The sequence below is a fragment of the Haliotis rufescens genome, unplaced genomic scaffold, assembly GCF_023055435.1.
Source record: "Haliotis rufescens isolate VD_foot unplaced genomic scaffold, xgHalRufe1.0.p SCAF_40, whole genome shotgun sequence".
Classification (NCBI taxonomy): domain Eukaryota; kingdom Metazoa; phylum Mollusca; class Gastropoda; order Lepetellida; family Haliotidae; genus Haliotis; species Haliotis rufescens.
In genome coordinates, this window is record NW_025964113.1 from 2770336 (window position 1) to 2787288 (window position 16953).

General features: G+C 40.9%; 1 protein-coding gene across 1 annotated transcript; it reads left to right on the forward strand.

Annotated features, from left to right (window-relative positions):
* Positions 1-159: 159 nt before the first annotated feature.
* LOC124138575 (diphthine methyltransferase-like) lies at positions 160-16579 on the forward strand. The gene is made up of 8 exons (XM_046505301.2): positions 160-244; positions 6333-6496; positions 7088-7407; positions 9491-9639; positions 11753-11822; positions 13408-13473; positions 13583-13746; positions 16367-16579. The coding sequence occupies exons 2-8, from the start codon at positions 6347-6349 to the stop codon at positions 16552-16554; spliced, it is 1107 nt and encodes a 368-aa protein (XP_046361257.2). The 5' UTR covers positions 160-244; positions 6333-6346; the 3' UTR covers positions 16555-16579.
* Positions 16580-16953: the final 374 nt, after the last annotated feature.

The following is a 16953-nucleotide window of genomic DNA, read 5'->3' on the forward strand; positions in this document are numbered from 1 at the left end:
TATTACGACCTTCCATTGGTGTAAATTTATAACGGAAAAATCATCTTTATATATCAAAATTATTGGATCGGTCGATATAAGATTAACTTCCGTAGATTGTTCCAGTTTGTTTATAGATAAAACTTTCTAATTCGCGCCCCGAGTCATGTTTTAGATATCACCGAAACAGGCTTAACCGGAAGTTGTCTTTGTTACCTTTCCTGAGCGTGGCAAAAATAATCGTGTTGGAGACATATTCTATTTGGTACGTATGGCAAGTTAATAATGAATGTGGATAAAATATATATGGTTTTTTTTTATTAAATTAATGGTCTGTTGCTAACTATGCATGGTGTAACCTATGCACAAAGGATCTAGCCTATAGGCCGAATTTAAGTCGAAATGTTTGCTTTGTTTCTGCATGATCGTTGACAGAGACAAGAGGTCTAGTGCCTACTTACATCCGTGTTTGGATGATGATGTTGACCAGTAGAATTCCGCACTGTTTTAAATATTTCAAACATCATAATCATGTGATTATGATTTCATATGGAAAATACATGATAATTTGAAATTATATACTGTAGTCATCTTAGAGTTGTTAAAATTTTAATGATTCAGTGCAGATATTAGACCATATACACAAGTACTGGTCTGGTGGTGATGGTTGGCTAGTTGTTCTAGTCTATTGAATATATATATATCATGTCATTTTGTTCACATAATTTCAACAAACATTATTCACCTTATTGTTCCAAAGATATTATTCTGAAGATTTTATACAGGTCATGTAAGATTAATGTTTTGCAAATAAAAAGACTTTGACCAATTTGTTATGTTATTTGTTTTTCCATTTTTTCAGATTATGGCTGATGAAGAAAATGTAATGGAGACTAACTCCCCTGTTGTGAGTAATCCTGGGACTCCACGATCAGTTGACCCATCAGAAGTTCGTGCCACTCCCCCATTACCAGGTGTGGTTCCCAGACAACAGCAGCTCCCACCAATGGCACACCATCAGCAAATGAGCAAATACAGTCAGTTGTTGGCAGTTATAGAAGACATGGGCAGAGACATCAGGCCAACATATGCTGGCAATAGGACATCGGCTGAGAGATTGAAAAGAAGCATTGTTCATGGCAGAATCCTTGTCAGAGAATGTTTAATGGAATGTGAACGAAGTGCAAGAACTTGAAGATCATTATTTGAAAATATGGAGAGAGGACATTTTATACTTGTTGACATATGCACAGTCTCATGAACATTTCTAAAATGGCCATCACTACCTTGTCCGGTTTTTAGAGAATGTTCCATGTACCAGCAAGGCTGAATAGCAATCAGTAATTTGCATGTGGATGTGAAAAGTATTGTTATGTAATGTGAAGGATGAACATACAGTCCAGTCTGGAAACAAAGCATGTGTCATGTGTGATGATCCCTAAAACCACCACGCCTTGTCAAATGTTGTTTGTGTTAACATGTGTTAAACCTGGATTCTACTGTTTAGGTATTGTAGTGCTAAAAACATTGAGATAAAGTCATTTACCATATTCTTCAAAATGCTTCAAAAGCACCCTGACAAACCCTTAGACCAATCTACAAGTACTCCGCCTTAAAGTTACATGACAGTCTGTATTTTGTTGTGTATGAAATATAAAAATTGTTTTTTTAAAACAATGGTATACATGGTATAGATGGGGGTGCATGTTATGCCAAATGACATTTAATTTTGACGTTCTCTCCAAACACATCACAGTTAGCAAAGTAAAACTGATTATTGACTTTGTTTTATAAGACTTCCAACAAATCTGTGTTTATGTACGCCATTTACACACACCCATTTGTCAATTTTCTAAACTAAAGAATGCAGTTAAGGTGTACTCAGACCCTACTGTGAACACTGCAAAATATTGGAATATGAGATAATTCAAATTGGAGGAAAAATGTATGTTGCTAACAGTTTCATTTTAATGTTGTGCTCATGTGTAGGTTTGTAAATTTAACTAAATTAGTTATGAAATTTTATGAGGTCTCTACGAATTACAATAATTCAATATGAGTTTTTAGCATAGAGGTTTGCTGGACATCAACAGTTGACTGTTCCCACCTGTCTGTTTCTGCTGTATATTGTATGTATGATGTGCAAGGTTTATGTTTGAATAGGTGTTAGTGGATTCAAAGAAATGTGTTGGATCTTGTACAGTATTGAATTCATGATTATTGTGGGAAAAAACATGCAGTCATTGAAGAGCAGCACACAGCAGGAGGCAAGGTTATTTTCATGTACTTGTACTACCATCATACTTCCAATCCTGAAAGGAAAACCAAGTTATTGTTAAAGAGCCATGAAAGAGACCAATGATGAGTGTGCTTCCATCATTCTGAGCAGGAGGATCTGGCGGAAATTATCATTACTGGATATTTTGTTATAGCCTAGTTATGATTAATGTGGTTACTTTAAGAAATCCAAAGACCTGGGTTTGGTTGTCCAAAATGTGACCTTGATGCCGATGTCTGCTGCCTTTTGTTGGGATATTAAAAGTGTCACCAGTCACCTAAATTATGAATGCATTATAAGTAGGTAAGAACTTTGCTTAACTTCATGAATATTACGCTTTCGTTTCAAATCAAAACAGACTGAAATCATGAATCCTGGCTTACTTAGGACTGATTTCCCCCTAAATGTTAACATTTATCATTTTTGGTAATGACGATGATGCCTTGACTTTCATGCTAAATTTCCAACATTGGGTAGATGCAACATGTATAGTATCATCAGCATGATAGATCATCAGGTATATATTAGTGATGTACTGAGGTGTCAGTAAATTGCGACATCCCCATGTGATACTGATGCAAAAGAATAGTAAAATCTCATTCACTGTTTTAAGACATCTGGCAGGTCACTGTTTTGTTGTATTCATATTCAAGTCAAAGCATTTTTCACATTCTCAGATACATTTGTCTTCCATCATGACCTTGAAAATTGATACTTTAAATCACTGAAGTGCTAAAAGTGCTTCACAAATGAATCATAGATTAGCTGATGAAAAACATTTATGTTTCTTCATTTAAAGACTGAGTTATGTCATTTGTACTTATTGTGTCAAAGGGAGTTGCTCAGCATGTTCAGCTCTCATCTGCACAATACTTAAATATATAAACACCTGTATTAAGACAAATGTGAATAAAATTTTCAATTTGTTTGTCTTTTGTTTATCATGCCTATAGATCCAAATACAGCTTTGTTGTAGGGCTGGGACAAGTCCAAATTTACTACCCGGGCATCCACCCCCTATTTCTTAACCCTATCCAGGTACCATATGTCAGATTGGGAATAGTTTGACCATAGTCCTGGCACAATGTATTCAGATACACATATTATTAGTTATGGTGTCCTTAGCTGCCGTATATACAGTGTTATATTAGGTTGGCAGAACAAATATTGGGTGTTAGCAGAGCCTTTAAAAGACAAAACAGTGTCGAATAACAAATTTCTGTACCAGAATTTTTATGTGAGGTAGGTGTTAGAGAATCAAATATCGCTGTAGTGACGGCATACAGACTCATATGGGGTTAGTAGTTCTGCTCTCTGATTGGTCAATCTCACTTTGAGGCATAATAAAAAAGGATCTGGTCATGCATACACTGAAGTTGACTAGAGTTTTTATCTTTATTCAAACCTATAAAGGTCAGAAGGAATGGGTGCATAGTCAGAAGGAAATGCCAACATTTCCCAGAACTGAAATCTTGCATCCTATGTGAAAAGAAATTGAAAATGGAAGTCCAAAAAACACAGAATGCATCCACTGGGACACAGAGACATTTGTATGTTTAAAAAACAGCTGCAACTACAGGTATTTCATGATATGCTACCTCTCTAAAATATATGTATATTTCTGTATGTGATCAGCTACAAACAGAGTGTTTTTTCCAGGTGGTGGCACACACTGTCAGTATATACAAGTAAGCAGTTGGAGGGGTAGTAAAACAACTGTTACAATGCCACAGTTACAAAACATTTCAGTTCATAAGTTATTTTGGTTTCTGTTTTTCAATATAAGTTGCTCAGAAAAATAGTTCATGATCCAATTTAAAAACTGGCAATTTTAAATGGAAATAAATAGCTGGTGCATGAAGCCAGGACGGCTTCATACCTCCTTACCTTCATTTGCGACACAACATGCGACACTATTCACCGCAAGAGCAACAATTCAAGGGATTTCTGTCCAGACAGTGAGGAACTGCTTTCGTGGGGTAGGTCTCACATCCAGATTGCGTGTCAGAGGTGATGGTTTGAGGCAATAGCAAGGTCAACCGTGATAGCGGTGTCAAGCAAACAAAGCTTGGCTGTACAAGCCAGGGAGAACTGTTGGCTTCAGCGACCAGTCAATTTGTCTGCTTCAAGCATATTAGAGAGCCAGGGTGTACCGACCTTGCCATCAAGCTTTACCGACAGCTGCATATGAATGATGCAGATACAGATTTTGAAATGGCAGCCTAATGCTGTGGGCGGTAGTCTCTGTCTAAATATCCAGCTTTGAACCTGACATACCAACTATGGGACGAATTGGAATGCCGCCATGACAGCTTCATCAAGAAACAAGGTCATTGCACTACATGCTCAGTGGGCTAAGTATTCCCATTGTGTGATTCGTACTTACATTTCGTCTGTGGGTAGGTGTCAGGCAGTATTTTGAGGCTAACTGTGGACAGACGAGATGGTGAGTTCTCATGACCATGACCTTTGCCATTCTTGTAATATCTTCTTATTGCACAGTGTTCTGTTTGCAACATGTCATCACTATTCAAGTGTTCAGATGTACAGTATATATGTGTTATGTCCCACACCATAAAACTGGTTATGCGTTTCTTTTCTTTTAAGAATACGTATCAATGAATACACATCCTGTATTGTCAATCTCACAATGCCATTTCTTTACTTCTGGACAACTCTTTGATAGGCATTTAGAAGTGAGGTGATACCACATAGTCAGGGGATTATGACAGAGCTGAAGGTGTATACAAACGATGGCATTACAGTAATATTATTATGTGGAGGCTTTTTTTTTGTCTTTGAATATCTATTCTGCGCACGGAGTTTATAGTGTCATGACTGACCTGCGTAAAAAAAACTATTAGTTTCGAATACCACCTGTTTTATCTGTAGTGGCACAGATTGACACGCTGATGAATCTGGAACTAGAACTTGTATGTGTAATGTACCCAGCATCTCTCCATGAAGAGTAAGATTGAACAGACAGGGTCAAATTAAGGGTGGTACTAGGATGGAATAGACTGACGCATAATCTCTGAAAACATATAGTTTTAGCAGAAACAAACAACTCCATTTAAACTGAAAAGGAGACCCAGTGAGATCGGAGATTCAGAACCTGACGCAATCTAGACTTAATTCATTTAGTGCTATAGAATAACAGTAAGGGCTGGGTGGAAGAGAGAATAATCTGGTTCAGGGATTGTGCGACAGACTATGGGATGGAAACATTGTACCTTAGAAAATCACCCAGTAAGCACAGGGCCTGGCAGCACTCATGTGTAATCTCACGGCGACCTTGATCTACATTATTCTCTTTTCCACAAGACCTGATTTTGCGTTCTGGTACAGACGAAATTGTTCTCACCGCTGTTTAAAAATCAATTTTTACTATTCTTACGGGACCGGTAATTTGGTATTTAAGTTTGGAGAGAGAAGAAAATCTAGCAAAGTCGAAGTTTAGTTCTCTAAGTTTGTGGCTCGCTGAAAACATATAGGTCTTACTGTGATCAAAGTTCTCCCCTGATTCATACTAACATAGTAAATTCTATGGGGGGTCACTGGTGGCCTGCTTTCGCCTTGCTAGGATCCGCTTGTTGATGGTTCGAATCCAAGATTTCACAAAAGCAGCAAACGCCATTGATCTGCTTTTATTTGGGATTTACACGACGTGTTGTGTTTGAAATTCTGTTGAAGCGGCGTTAAACGCACCCTCTCACTAATCCGCACCAACCACGTCGGGATTCCGGGTTAGAATAGGTCCCCAGCAACCTATGCCGGTCATAAGAGGCGACCAAATGGATTAGGTGGTCAGGCTCGGTGACTTGGTTGATAGCGTATTCTCGTACCCCGACAGCGTGAATCGTTGCTCACAATATCCGTCACTGGATTTTCTGATCCAGACTCGATTATTTACAGGCCGCCGCGATACAGCTAGACTATTCCGGATTGCGGAGTTAACAAACTCATCCACACCAAAATACGCAATTCTTCCAATGTTTAGTGTACTATCCCTGTGATAACTGAGCGGTTTAAAATTATTCTGACAATCATTGCCAAACTGTAATTGTTATTTTAGATCTCCGGTCAGCTATGGCTGAGGGCTCACCTGACCCCTCCAGTCGCGGATTGGTACAGACCTTTGACACAGAACTGAATGCAGATTCAGTGGAATGGTGCCCAGTGGAGGGGTGTCAGGATGTGCTGCTGTGTGGCACCTACCAACTGGAGGAACAGGACAAGGTATATAAATTATTTTGTATCTAATAGAGCGTCCTCGATTATCCAGACCATATTGTATTGCTGGATAATTGGGAATGGTAGGAAAGTAGGGAATGTGTATTGACGGCCCAAATATTGTGGTGATCATCCGTGGTTATTGCATCTTAACAGACAAATGATAAAAAAAAACATCATTTGAAGAATATCGAGAATGCAATAGCGTCAGTTGTTATGTGAGTGGGTCTAGCCTTTTGCAATATTCCATCAGTACCACGGGGAGCGCCAAGAGGGAATCCATTAACCACAGTGCTACTGTGTCAAATCAGATATAGTTGTTGTTTTTTATCAAGATAACGTGGACCAATCAGATCTCATCATTCAGACATGGTGGTATGATAATAAAGAACATATCCGTGAAAGGGCGACAATCATCGCCTAATCCGAAACAGAATTCATCTGCCGCAACGCAACGCAACGCAACGCAACGCAAACAATCATATCATACACAGCATAATAGCTCGCAGATTTGTCCTAAAACCCTTTTTTCAGATGTACTATTTTTTACACACACAAACAAAATTATACTAAAAGTGCAGTACAACGTACATACAGGGAGAATCAACGTGTGACGAAAAGCGACCACAGACCCGAGTAGGCCAACTGAGGGTGTACCGCTTAGAGTCCACTGAAGCCAGTCCCAGGAGCCTCTCATTGCATCATTGTCTGGACATGCCGGGAGTCCTGGACATCAAGTGGTGTGCCCGGGCCTGTCTACTGCTCACGTGTGGACTGGTCAACGCTGCGGGTCACTTACAACTGTGGCAGGTTGCCGACACCGCCCTGATGACACCCCCGAAGAAACTGACCCAGATTGACCTGGGCCTGACGTGTCTCGGTCTGTCCCTTGACTGGAGCGACAGTAAACATGACAGGTAATGTATGGTGTGTATGTTGTAATATTCCCCCCGAGTGTCAAATTAGCATTAGTCGGAAGCGCACGTAAAATCTGAAAACGCCTCACAAACGCAAGCAATCTCATTAAAATCAGATCTTAGTTTTCGCTACCGCTAAACAAAGATCTGAGGACATCCCATTACGGATCACGTCAGAACGACTTTTCGCGAATTTTGACCGACTAATGAAATGACTGACAAGAAATCGACATTGGCCAATCAGAAGGCAGCTTTCTCGAGCTTTACGACACTAGTTTCAAACTGGCGACTACGCTTCGAAACATATTTTGACGTATTCTCGATTAAAGATTTTAAAAACTTATAAGAAGAACATTCTGGAATGGCTTATAGATGGCACAGATTATATGGATATAATCATAAAACCTGTAACTGTCGTTCGGAATACCCTGTGTTAAATATATCGTGGTTGCATGATTAGAAAACACATTCCGACTGTCACTTTCATGATCTGGTAAGCGACGCTCTGATTGGTTGGATGAAAGGTCGTTCTAACGTGACCCCTAATGGGATGTCCTCAGATCTTTGTTTAGCGATAGCGAGAACGAAGATCTGATTTTAATGAGATTGAAACGCAAGTCGACGATTCATTCCTTTGTTTTTTACTTCCCAACTCTTGGTACGTGTATCAGTCAATATGCCCAGACTCTGAAATCATTACTTATTGGTAAATGAAAAAAACCATTGTATTTTTAGTGACACGAAGTATGTAATAACTCAGATGAATTACATGGTATTCAAGTCTATTGTGTGTATATGCACAGCCATCTTAACCCATGCTTGCCTTAAAAGGCGACTATGCTTGTCGTAAGAGGCGACTAACAGGATCAGGGGGTCAGGATCGCTGAAGCTTGTTTGTTGTTTAACGCCGTACTCTGCAATATTCCAGTCATATGACGGCGGTCGGTAAATAATCGAATCTGAACCAGACAATCCAGTGATTGGCATCACGAGCATCGATCCAGGCAATTGGGACACGATGACATGCGTCAACCAAGTCAGCGAGCCTGACCACCCGATCCCGTTAGTCGCCTCTTACGACAAGCATAGTCACGTTTTACGGCAAGCATGGGTTGCTGAATATCTAATCTACCCCGGATTTTCACGGGTCCACATATTATATATACATATTACTGATTGCATGAACACATCAATGTCTCTGGGTATACCTTTTCGATTACTAGAAGCTACAGATAGATCTGAGTGAGTGAGTGAGTGTGTTGGGTTTAACGCCGCTTTTAACAGTATTCAAGTTATATCACGGCGTGTCAGCTTAATGTGGGAGGAAAGCCCGAAGTGATGCAGGTCTCAGACGTTTACCACTTCGGTGAAACCCACGAGCACGGGTATGGTGCTGACAAACCTAGAAACATAATCGGGGCGAACCGGGATTCGAACCCACAATCATAGGTTTCTGGCGTGCCCAAGGGACGCAACTCTGCACAGCGAATCGCGGCGCCTTAGACGACTGGGCCACCCGTGCCCCCCAGATAGATCTGAAGTAGTGCAGCTAGGATTTCAGTTTGGTATTTTGTAAGCCCATACTACAAAACATGCAATTTGTTACGCTGAAAAGAAGGGCCAAATATTTTTGGGTACCCATATTTTTCAGGAATGTCAGTGAACATTGTATGTTTGTAAAACCGGACAAACATGTTTTTCAAGTATTCTCGGTGACATATCATAAAGAATTTTAATATGTTTAACTTTCGTTTATTTGTTTGCTTGTTTGTTTGTTGTTTAACATCGCACCGCGGGTAATATGTTAACTTCTTTATGGTCATTGTACAGTAAACTACGGTTATAACGAACACGCTTATAACAAACTGACGGATATAACGAACTTACTTTTTTAGTCCTGACTATTTGCTGTAGTTATGCTGTATATATGCTTATAACGAACTACGGTTATAACGAACTAAAATTAGTAGTCCCTATGGGTTCGTTATAACCGTAGTTTACTGTATATAGTTTGGAACATTTGTATTGTATTTTATATGTACAGTTAGCAGATATTTAACACATTTTATATTTCAACCTCAAGCCTTCAGATTGTGACGTCAGATTCCACAGGTTCGCTTTCGGTGTTTGACGTAGATAGTGACGTGACAAAGGTCAGCTCGTGGCATGCGCATGAATACGAAGCGTGGATCTGCGCATATGACAGATGGAACGAAGATGTTATATATTCAGGTGAGTCCATGTTCAGTACAGGTGTCATGGTAAATGTACTGATGGGAAAATAATAAGAGCTAAAATATAAACATATTACTGGAGAAAGAGTCATCGAGTCATACTAAAAGGCGGGGAGACCTAACACGTGGTCTAAATATGTCACAAAGGAATACCCTTTCTGCACACGTCAGCCGGACAATGTCTTAATTGAACGTATCTGGGAAAACAAAGTATGAGTGAGTGAGTTGGATTTAACTCCAGTTTTAACATTATTCCAGTTATATCACGGCGTGTCAGTTTAATGTGGGAGGAAAGCCCGACGTGATGCAGGTCTCGGACGTTTACCACTTCGGTAAAACCCAAGAACACGGGTATGGTGCTGACAAACCTTGAAACATAATCGGGCCGAATCGGAGTTCGAACCCAAGATCATAGGTTTCTGGCGCGCCAAAGGGACTCAACTCTGCACAGCGAATCGCGGCGCCTTAGACGAATGGGCCACCCGTGCCCCAAACAAAGTTTAAATTGAGTAAATATAGTGTTCTGAGTTTTTGTTACATAATGTCGACTTTCAAGCCTTTTGTGAAAGAATAGCTGGATGGCAGCCGTTCAATCAACACGGGAGCATGGGCGTTTCGCTATGCAGAGTTGCTCCTCTTGTCGGAGCCAGACTCCTATGATCCAGGTTTCTAATACAGGACTTACAAATTACGATTCTTGGATTATTAGCACCCCGTCGGCTTCTCCAAAGTGGTAAACGTCTAAGACCTGTATAACTTCGGTCTTTCTCCCTACATCAAGCTGGCACGCCGTGATATAACTGAAATGATGTTCAAAGAGGCGTTAATCCAAACTCACTCACTCAACAAAACAACATACTCATGTTGTGGTATCTGATTTGACAGTACCTTAACAAGAAACGTTGTTCATATTTTGTGGACATATCACCCATCATGAAACAAGTGTTACGCCTAACATTTGTCCCATCGGTCCTGTCCATCAGAATATCTATAGACCCGTGAAGGTCCGGGTTAGAATAGGTCTTTAGCAACCCATTTTGCCGTAAAAGGCGACTATGCTTGTCGTAAGAGGCGACTAACGGGATCGGGTGGTGAGGCTCGCTGACTTGGTTGATGCATGTCATTGTATCCCAATTGTGTGAATCGATGCTCATGATTTCAATCACTGGATTATGTTGTCCAGACTCGATTATTTACAGGAATGTGATACTGCTGAGTGCGGTGTTAAACAACAAACTACCACCACCACCACCACCACCACCAACAACAACAACAACAACAACAACAACAACAACAATAGTGTGTCCATACACCTGGAGAAAGGTTAAGAATAGCTGACGCTCTGTCTCTATGTAAATAGCTATTTATAAATCGTATCCTGCTTTAGTTTCCTAACTTCACACATTCATATTGAAACACAGACATTGAAACCGATATATCTTTCCAAACATACATGGTGGTTCGGGTGATATGAAAAAATAAGAAAAGGCGGTGCTTAATCTTTTTCTAGGTGTATATTTCGTCATTCACAGACACCACACGAGAAACTATAAATTGGTTGCTCGATTGTGTTCTTTCAGTCTTATTTGAAGAAATAGTGTTATCTCTCCTGTTATTACTAATCTGTTTTATTTACTCTATGTTGTGTTTACAATACTCTCGAGAAAGCAAATCAGTGCTCATCTGTTTACAAAATTGTTGTTACTGCCTTCTTTATATCACATGCATTTTGGTATTTCGTTGATTCACTCACTTGTTAACTATACCTAGTAAGGAAAAACAGGCGTGGTGGGATTGGCCCTGTCGTGTAAGGCGCCTCAATTTGCTGTGCAGAGTTGCGTCCCTTAGCCGTGCCCGGAGCCTAAGATCCTGAATATGTTTCTTGGTTTGACCTGACCAAAACCGTTCTGGTGGTTTCAAACTAAACTAAAGTCGTTTCGGTCTGAGACAAACATCACTTCAGGCTTTCCTCCAACATCACGCTGACATGCCGTCATATAACTGAAATACCGTCCAACGGCGTAAGTTGCACTCGCTCACTTTAGTAAAAGTCCAGTTTCTAACCAAGGTGATTAGATGATCAATAACACCCCCGATATGTACAACCACAGGAGGGGACGACGGCATGTTCAAGGGATGGGATCTGCGCGTAGGCACGACGCCTACTTTTACCAACAAACGGTAAGCCCTCGAAACCGTTCATCACCATACACCAGTAAGGCTTTAAACCCCTTCGCCACTGTGTTGACGCCCGTCGTAATCTTCTCGATGAACACTCCCCACCTTTAACGCAGGGGAACATTTCTGAAATACCTAGGCACTGCTGTGACATTTTGATGACATGCCACCAACCCAATCAGATTTAATATTAATCGTGGACATAATATTGACACCGATGGTTCTCCCGTTTATATAGCTATATATACAATATGAGGATTGCAAGCAGTGACATTTAAGCGTGATAAATGCCATCAGTAGCGTCTCTGCTCATGTGAATGAACTGATATGGTAGATAAACAAGATAAGCGAAATCCTTTGAGCGCTCCGACAATATGTTGATTAAAATTTGTTAGGTGAAATTAATTTTGTGGGTCCACATGTTCTGTCACGTGTCACATCGAAGCCTTCTATCTGAGCCTACTTACATTGGTATTGAAGCATTCGTCACCACTTGCCCCTTTCCGTAACCTGCAAGAACAATCGTGACAAACACGTGTTATGCCGGGACAAGCCGAAGAACGGCCCGAGCCTATCTCGTTGCAATTTCAAAGTTAAAAGAATTGAACTCGTTGCGTAATGATTCACGTATATTTTCCCCATGTCGTATATATTCCAGATGCAGTTTAAAACAAATCGGCACTTACGGGATTTAAACAGTATGATTGTACACATTTAACTGTACTTAGGGTATTTTTTAAGATGTAAAATGAAAAAATATTCCTGAGGAATTCTTTGCCGGAGTACTTGAAGTCATACGCGCATTGTGATTGGTTTGTTGTTTTTTTCGCGTGTAACATTCATCGATAGGGGGAACGAGTCTTCTTGCTGGTTACGGAAAGGGTCGAGTGGTGATGAATGCTGCCTGAAGCGCCATTCAGCTGGAAAGACACGAGTGGTCACGAATGTGGTATAATGCCTTTAGACTATTCTCAGCGTTCTTAAACTTCGTTGGAATATTGATATAAGGAATAATTACATGCGCACTCGCATGTACAGCGGCGGGCCTAGACTGTTCTCCGGAAAAGGGTTTAATTTAATTGTATGCAGAGGAGACGTTCAGTAAATATATTATTAATATTCCTTTGCCATTCAGTCGGCGGGATGGTTGGGCGGGGATGTTACAGTTTGGATCGATGCTCATGCTTTCAACCACCAGGTCCAGATTGGTGTTTACAGTCTTCCGTAAACAACCGGAAATGTTGCTGATTGTGGTGTCAGCACACGCACTAATTCACTCAACTGACCCGTGAATATCCGGGGTGGAATAGGTCATCAGCAACCTATGCTTTCCGTAAAAGCGACTATGCTTGTCGTAAGTGGCAACTAACGGAATCGGGTGGTCAGGCTTATTGACTTGTTTGATGCATGGCATCGTATCCCAATTACGTGGATCGATGCTCATGATGTCAGTCACTGGATTGTGTTGTCCATTATTTACAGACCGTTGTCATACAGCTGGAAGTGCGGCGTTAAACAATAAACACATAAACAAACAAACACTCACTCAACTCGTGGTTCTGCATGAAATTCTGCTGGTGCATTTCAGACACAGTATGGGCGTTTGCAGCATACAGAGCAACCGTCTGCAGGAATACAAGCTGGCGGTGGGGAGGTAAGGCGTGATGTAACAACACATTCGTGAAGATATTTTTGATTGAAATAATGAATCAAGGAAGTTCGCATCTTGACAGCTGGTAAAAATCGACATTCTTTGCTTGTAGCTATGACGAAGAGCTACATGTGTGGGACACGCGACAGATGAAGCGCCCCCTGGCGGTCTGTGATTTGGGTGGTGGCATCTGGCGTGTGAAGTGGGACCCGTTTGAAGGAGACACCATTTTAACTGCCACAATGTATAACGGGTTTCATATCGTCGATGCATCAGGTAAAACATGAACACATATGTGTGGTTATAAGATGGTAGAAGAATGCTATAAAACATTTCAAAGGAGGTAGGGTAAGGGTCCTTTTTTGCCCACTGGAATGTTAAAGTTTGGTGTTTCGGTCAATCTCATTAAAATCAGATCATGGTTCTCGCAACCGCTAAACAAAGATCTGAGGACATCCCATTAGGGGTCATTTCAGAACGACCTTTCATCCGACCAATCAGAGCGTCGCTTACCAGATCATGAAAATGACAGTCGGAATGTGATTTCTAATGATGCAACCTCGAAAACTTTAACACGGAGTATTCCGAACGATAGTTACGGGCTTAACGACTGAATCCACACGATCTAGACCATCTATTAGCCATTCTAGAATGTTCTTTTGTTCAGCTTTCAAATTTTTAATCGAGAATTTGTCAAAATATGTTTTGAAGCGTAGTCGCCAATTTGAAATTAGTGCCGTAAAGCACGAGAAAGCTGTCATTAACTTCTTGTCCGTCATTCCACTGATCGGTCAAAGTTCGCGCAAGGTCGGTCTGACGTGACCCGTAATGGGATGTCCTCAGATCTTTGTTTAGGGGTAGCGAGAACTAAGATCTGATTTTAATGAAATTGGTGTTTCGGTGAACTTTGAAATTTGGTATGGAAATTTGCACCTTTTCTCCCAGAACCGATTGTCATATCTCTCCCACCATGGGATGCAATCGTTCGGCCATCGCGTTTATCAACGTTGCCGAGTTACATCTATGGGGATCAACTCACAAGACACCCCCTCTCAAAAATAACGTCGTCCAAAATACGACGTCATCAGCAGCTTTTCTCTCAAAACGGATTGTTACATCTCTCCCACTTTTGGATTCGATCGTTCGGGCATTGCGTTCATCTGCGCTAATAAGTCTCGGAGTGTAAGGCAACAACACTTGTCTAATCATGGATTTTTGGATTAATGTCTTAAAACACAACGTGATTCCCTTATCAGTATATAAGGATTATTTTATCCTATACGTGTAAAACCTGATCTCTCGTTGCTGTTACATTAATTTATATTATTCTTGTATATAGGCCTCTGGCCTCAAGTACAGAAATAAAGAATTGGTCCGTTCATTGGAAACGGAATGGAAACAATAGAGGCCGTGCTATAATATTGTTGCTATTTTTACACCCTGTCGTTTCTGAGCGCCATGGCATCTACACCCAAAGGTAGTACTATAATGAAAGAATATGTGTGCTCTGTTTTGGTATTCTTTTGTTAAGTTGACGTTAAGAGGTGTCCAAATGGATCAGGGGTTTAGTTGATTACATATCATCGTTTCCAAATACTGTAGATGCCCGAGGGGCGGTCGGGTAGCCTAGTGGTTAAAGCGTTCGCTCGGGGTTCGATTCCCGACATGTGTGAAGCCTATTTCTGGTGTCCCCCCGCCCTGATATTGCTGGAATATTACTAAAAGCGGCGTAAAACCATACTCATTCACTCACTGTAGATCCTCGTGATGCCAATCACTGGAATGTCTGGACCAAGTATATTTGCAGACCGCAAACAACAAACAAATAAATTATCCTCTTAAGATCTGAAAGGTTGATCCCAGCATCCTCGATTTAGATTGGCAGATCACCACGCGGAAGTAGCTTATAGTAGTAAATGATCTGATTTCATGGAATGAGGATGCTTTAAGATTTTGTCAGAATTGGAATGTCGCCGCCGCGCTGTTTTTAACCATGCCGTGCTTGGACAGGGATTCATATAAGTATATCTCCGTTATAGACTTGGGAATTGTTGTTCATACATTGACCAGTTAGGGACGAGGTCACCCTCAAGATCATAATCTGAAGAAAAGTTTGTTTAAAGGATAAACGTAAAAAGCCATTAGTAAAATATTTTCCTGCAATTCACTTAAATCTTATGTTGTGGTTACAGTATTTGAATACTTATGTGTCACAGTCGTTTGATTTCATGAGTAGGTGACGGTGACCTACTTTCAATGAGTAGCGACCGCCTCCGTGATCTAGCGGTAGAGCGTCCGCCCGGAGAGCGGAAGGTCCGGGGTTCGATCCCCGGCCGCGTCATACCAAAAGACGTTAAAAGATGGTACTTGTCTGGCGCTCGGCATTAAGGGGCTAAAACAAGGACTGGTCGGCTCTGAGTCAGAATACTGTGTCTGAGTGGGGTATTCATGTTAAACTGCGGCATAGTATTTCACTATTAATCGGCATCAGTCCGGACTAGTACAAGCAGCCTCCCCCCCCCCCCCCCCCCCCCCCCACACACACACGTGCATGCACGTCGCTATATAAGTGCAATAATCTTGGACGCGATTTCAACCAATTGAACCCCTTTTCACCTCACCTCACCTCACCTCAATGAGTAACATTTGCACCAGGCGATCTCCTTTTAAAATCTTAGTCGTATTTCATATTCAAATTGTCACACTATGGCACAATCAGTATGTAATGATGCATGAGCTCACAAGGAGATATGCAAGTTCAATATGGTACTAGTGAAACAGGCACCGGTGAATATTGAATTGTTGTTGATGATATACAGAAATTTTGAAACCCACATTTGTTTGAATAAACTCCTATTGTATGCATCTTTAGTCACTGCAATATTGTGTTTTACAGATACGTTATCGATAAAGGCCCACTACACTTCAGCGAGCAACCTTGGATACGGCGCCGACTGGTGTCACAAGGCAGGTGCAGCACGTGAATCTGCATCTGATGACGTCACAACAGACACGAAAACGTCTACCATTGCAACCTGTTCATTCTATGATCATTCATTACAATTAAGATCTTGGCCAACATGACGAGGGATAAAGTGTTTTTTTCATTTGTTCTTGACTTTCATTTCACACAGAAGTCTTTACTACGCGTACGCGTGTTAATCGGCTGCTGAATGTACATCTTCCCGAGGAAAAGGTATTAACTGACTCAAAAAGTCCAGCTTCCACCCTTGCCGTACTCGGCTGGAATTTCGTGGCTAGATCGTAGCGCCACCAGTGGCTGTTACGAGTTATGTCCCTTAGAACTGTCTTTCCTATTAACCAATCAGATTCCACGATAATCAAGATCTTTATTTAATAAAACGGGAAATTACCTCGCGAAATGAATCAAATCACTTGAGCATCTTTATTAAAAACGTGAAAAGAATTGAAAATGTATGTCGACACCCTCTTGACGGTACACATGCTCTGCAAATCCTGCAA

Excerpts from the sequence above, each read along its gene's own strand:
- LOC124138575 (XM_046505301.2), top strand. The coding sequence starts at position 6,347 with ATGGCTGAGGGCTCACCTGACCCCTCCAGTCGCGGATTGGTACAGACC. Across the intron at positions 11,823-13,407 it reads CCTACTTTTACCAACAAACG|ACACAGTATGGGCGTTTGCA; the intron begins GTAAGCCCTCGA and ends GGTGCATTTCAG. Across the intron at positions 13,474-13,582 it reads TACAAGCTGGCGGTGGGGAG|CTATGACGAAGAGCTACATG; the intron begins GTAAGGCGTGAT and ends CTTTGCTTGTAG.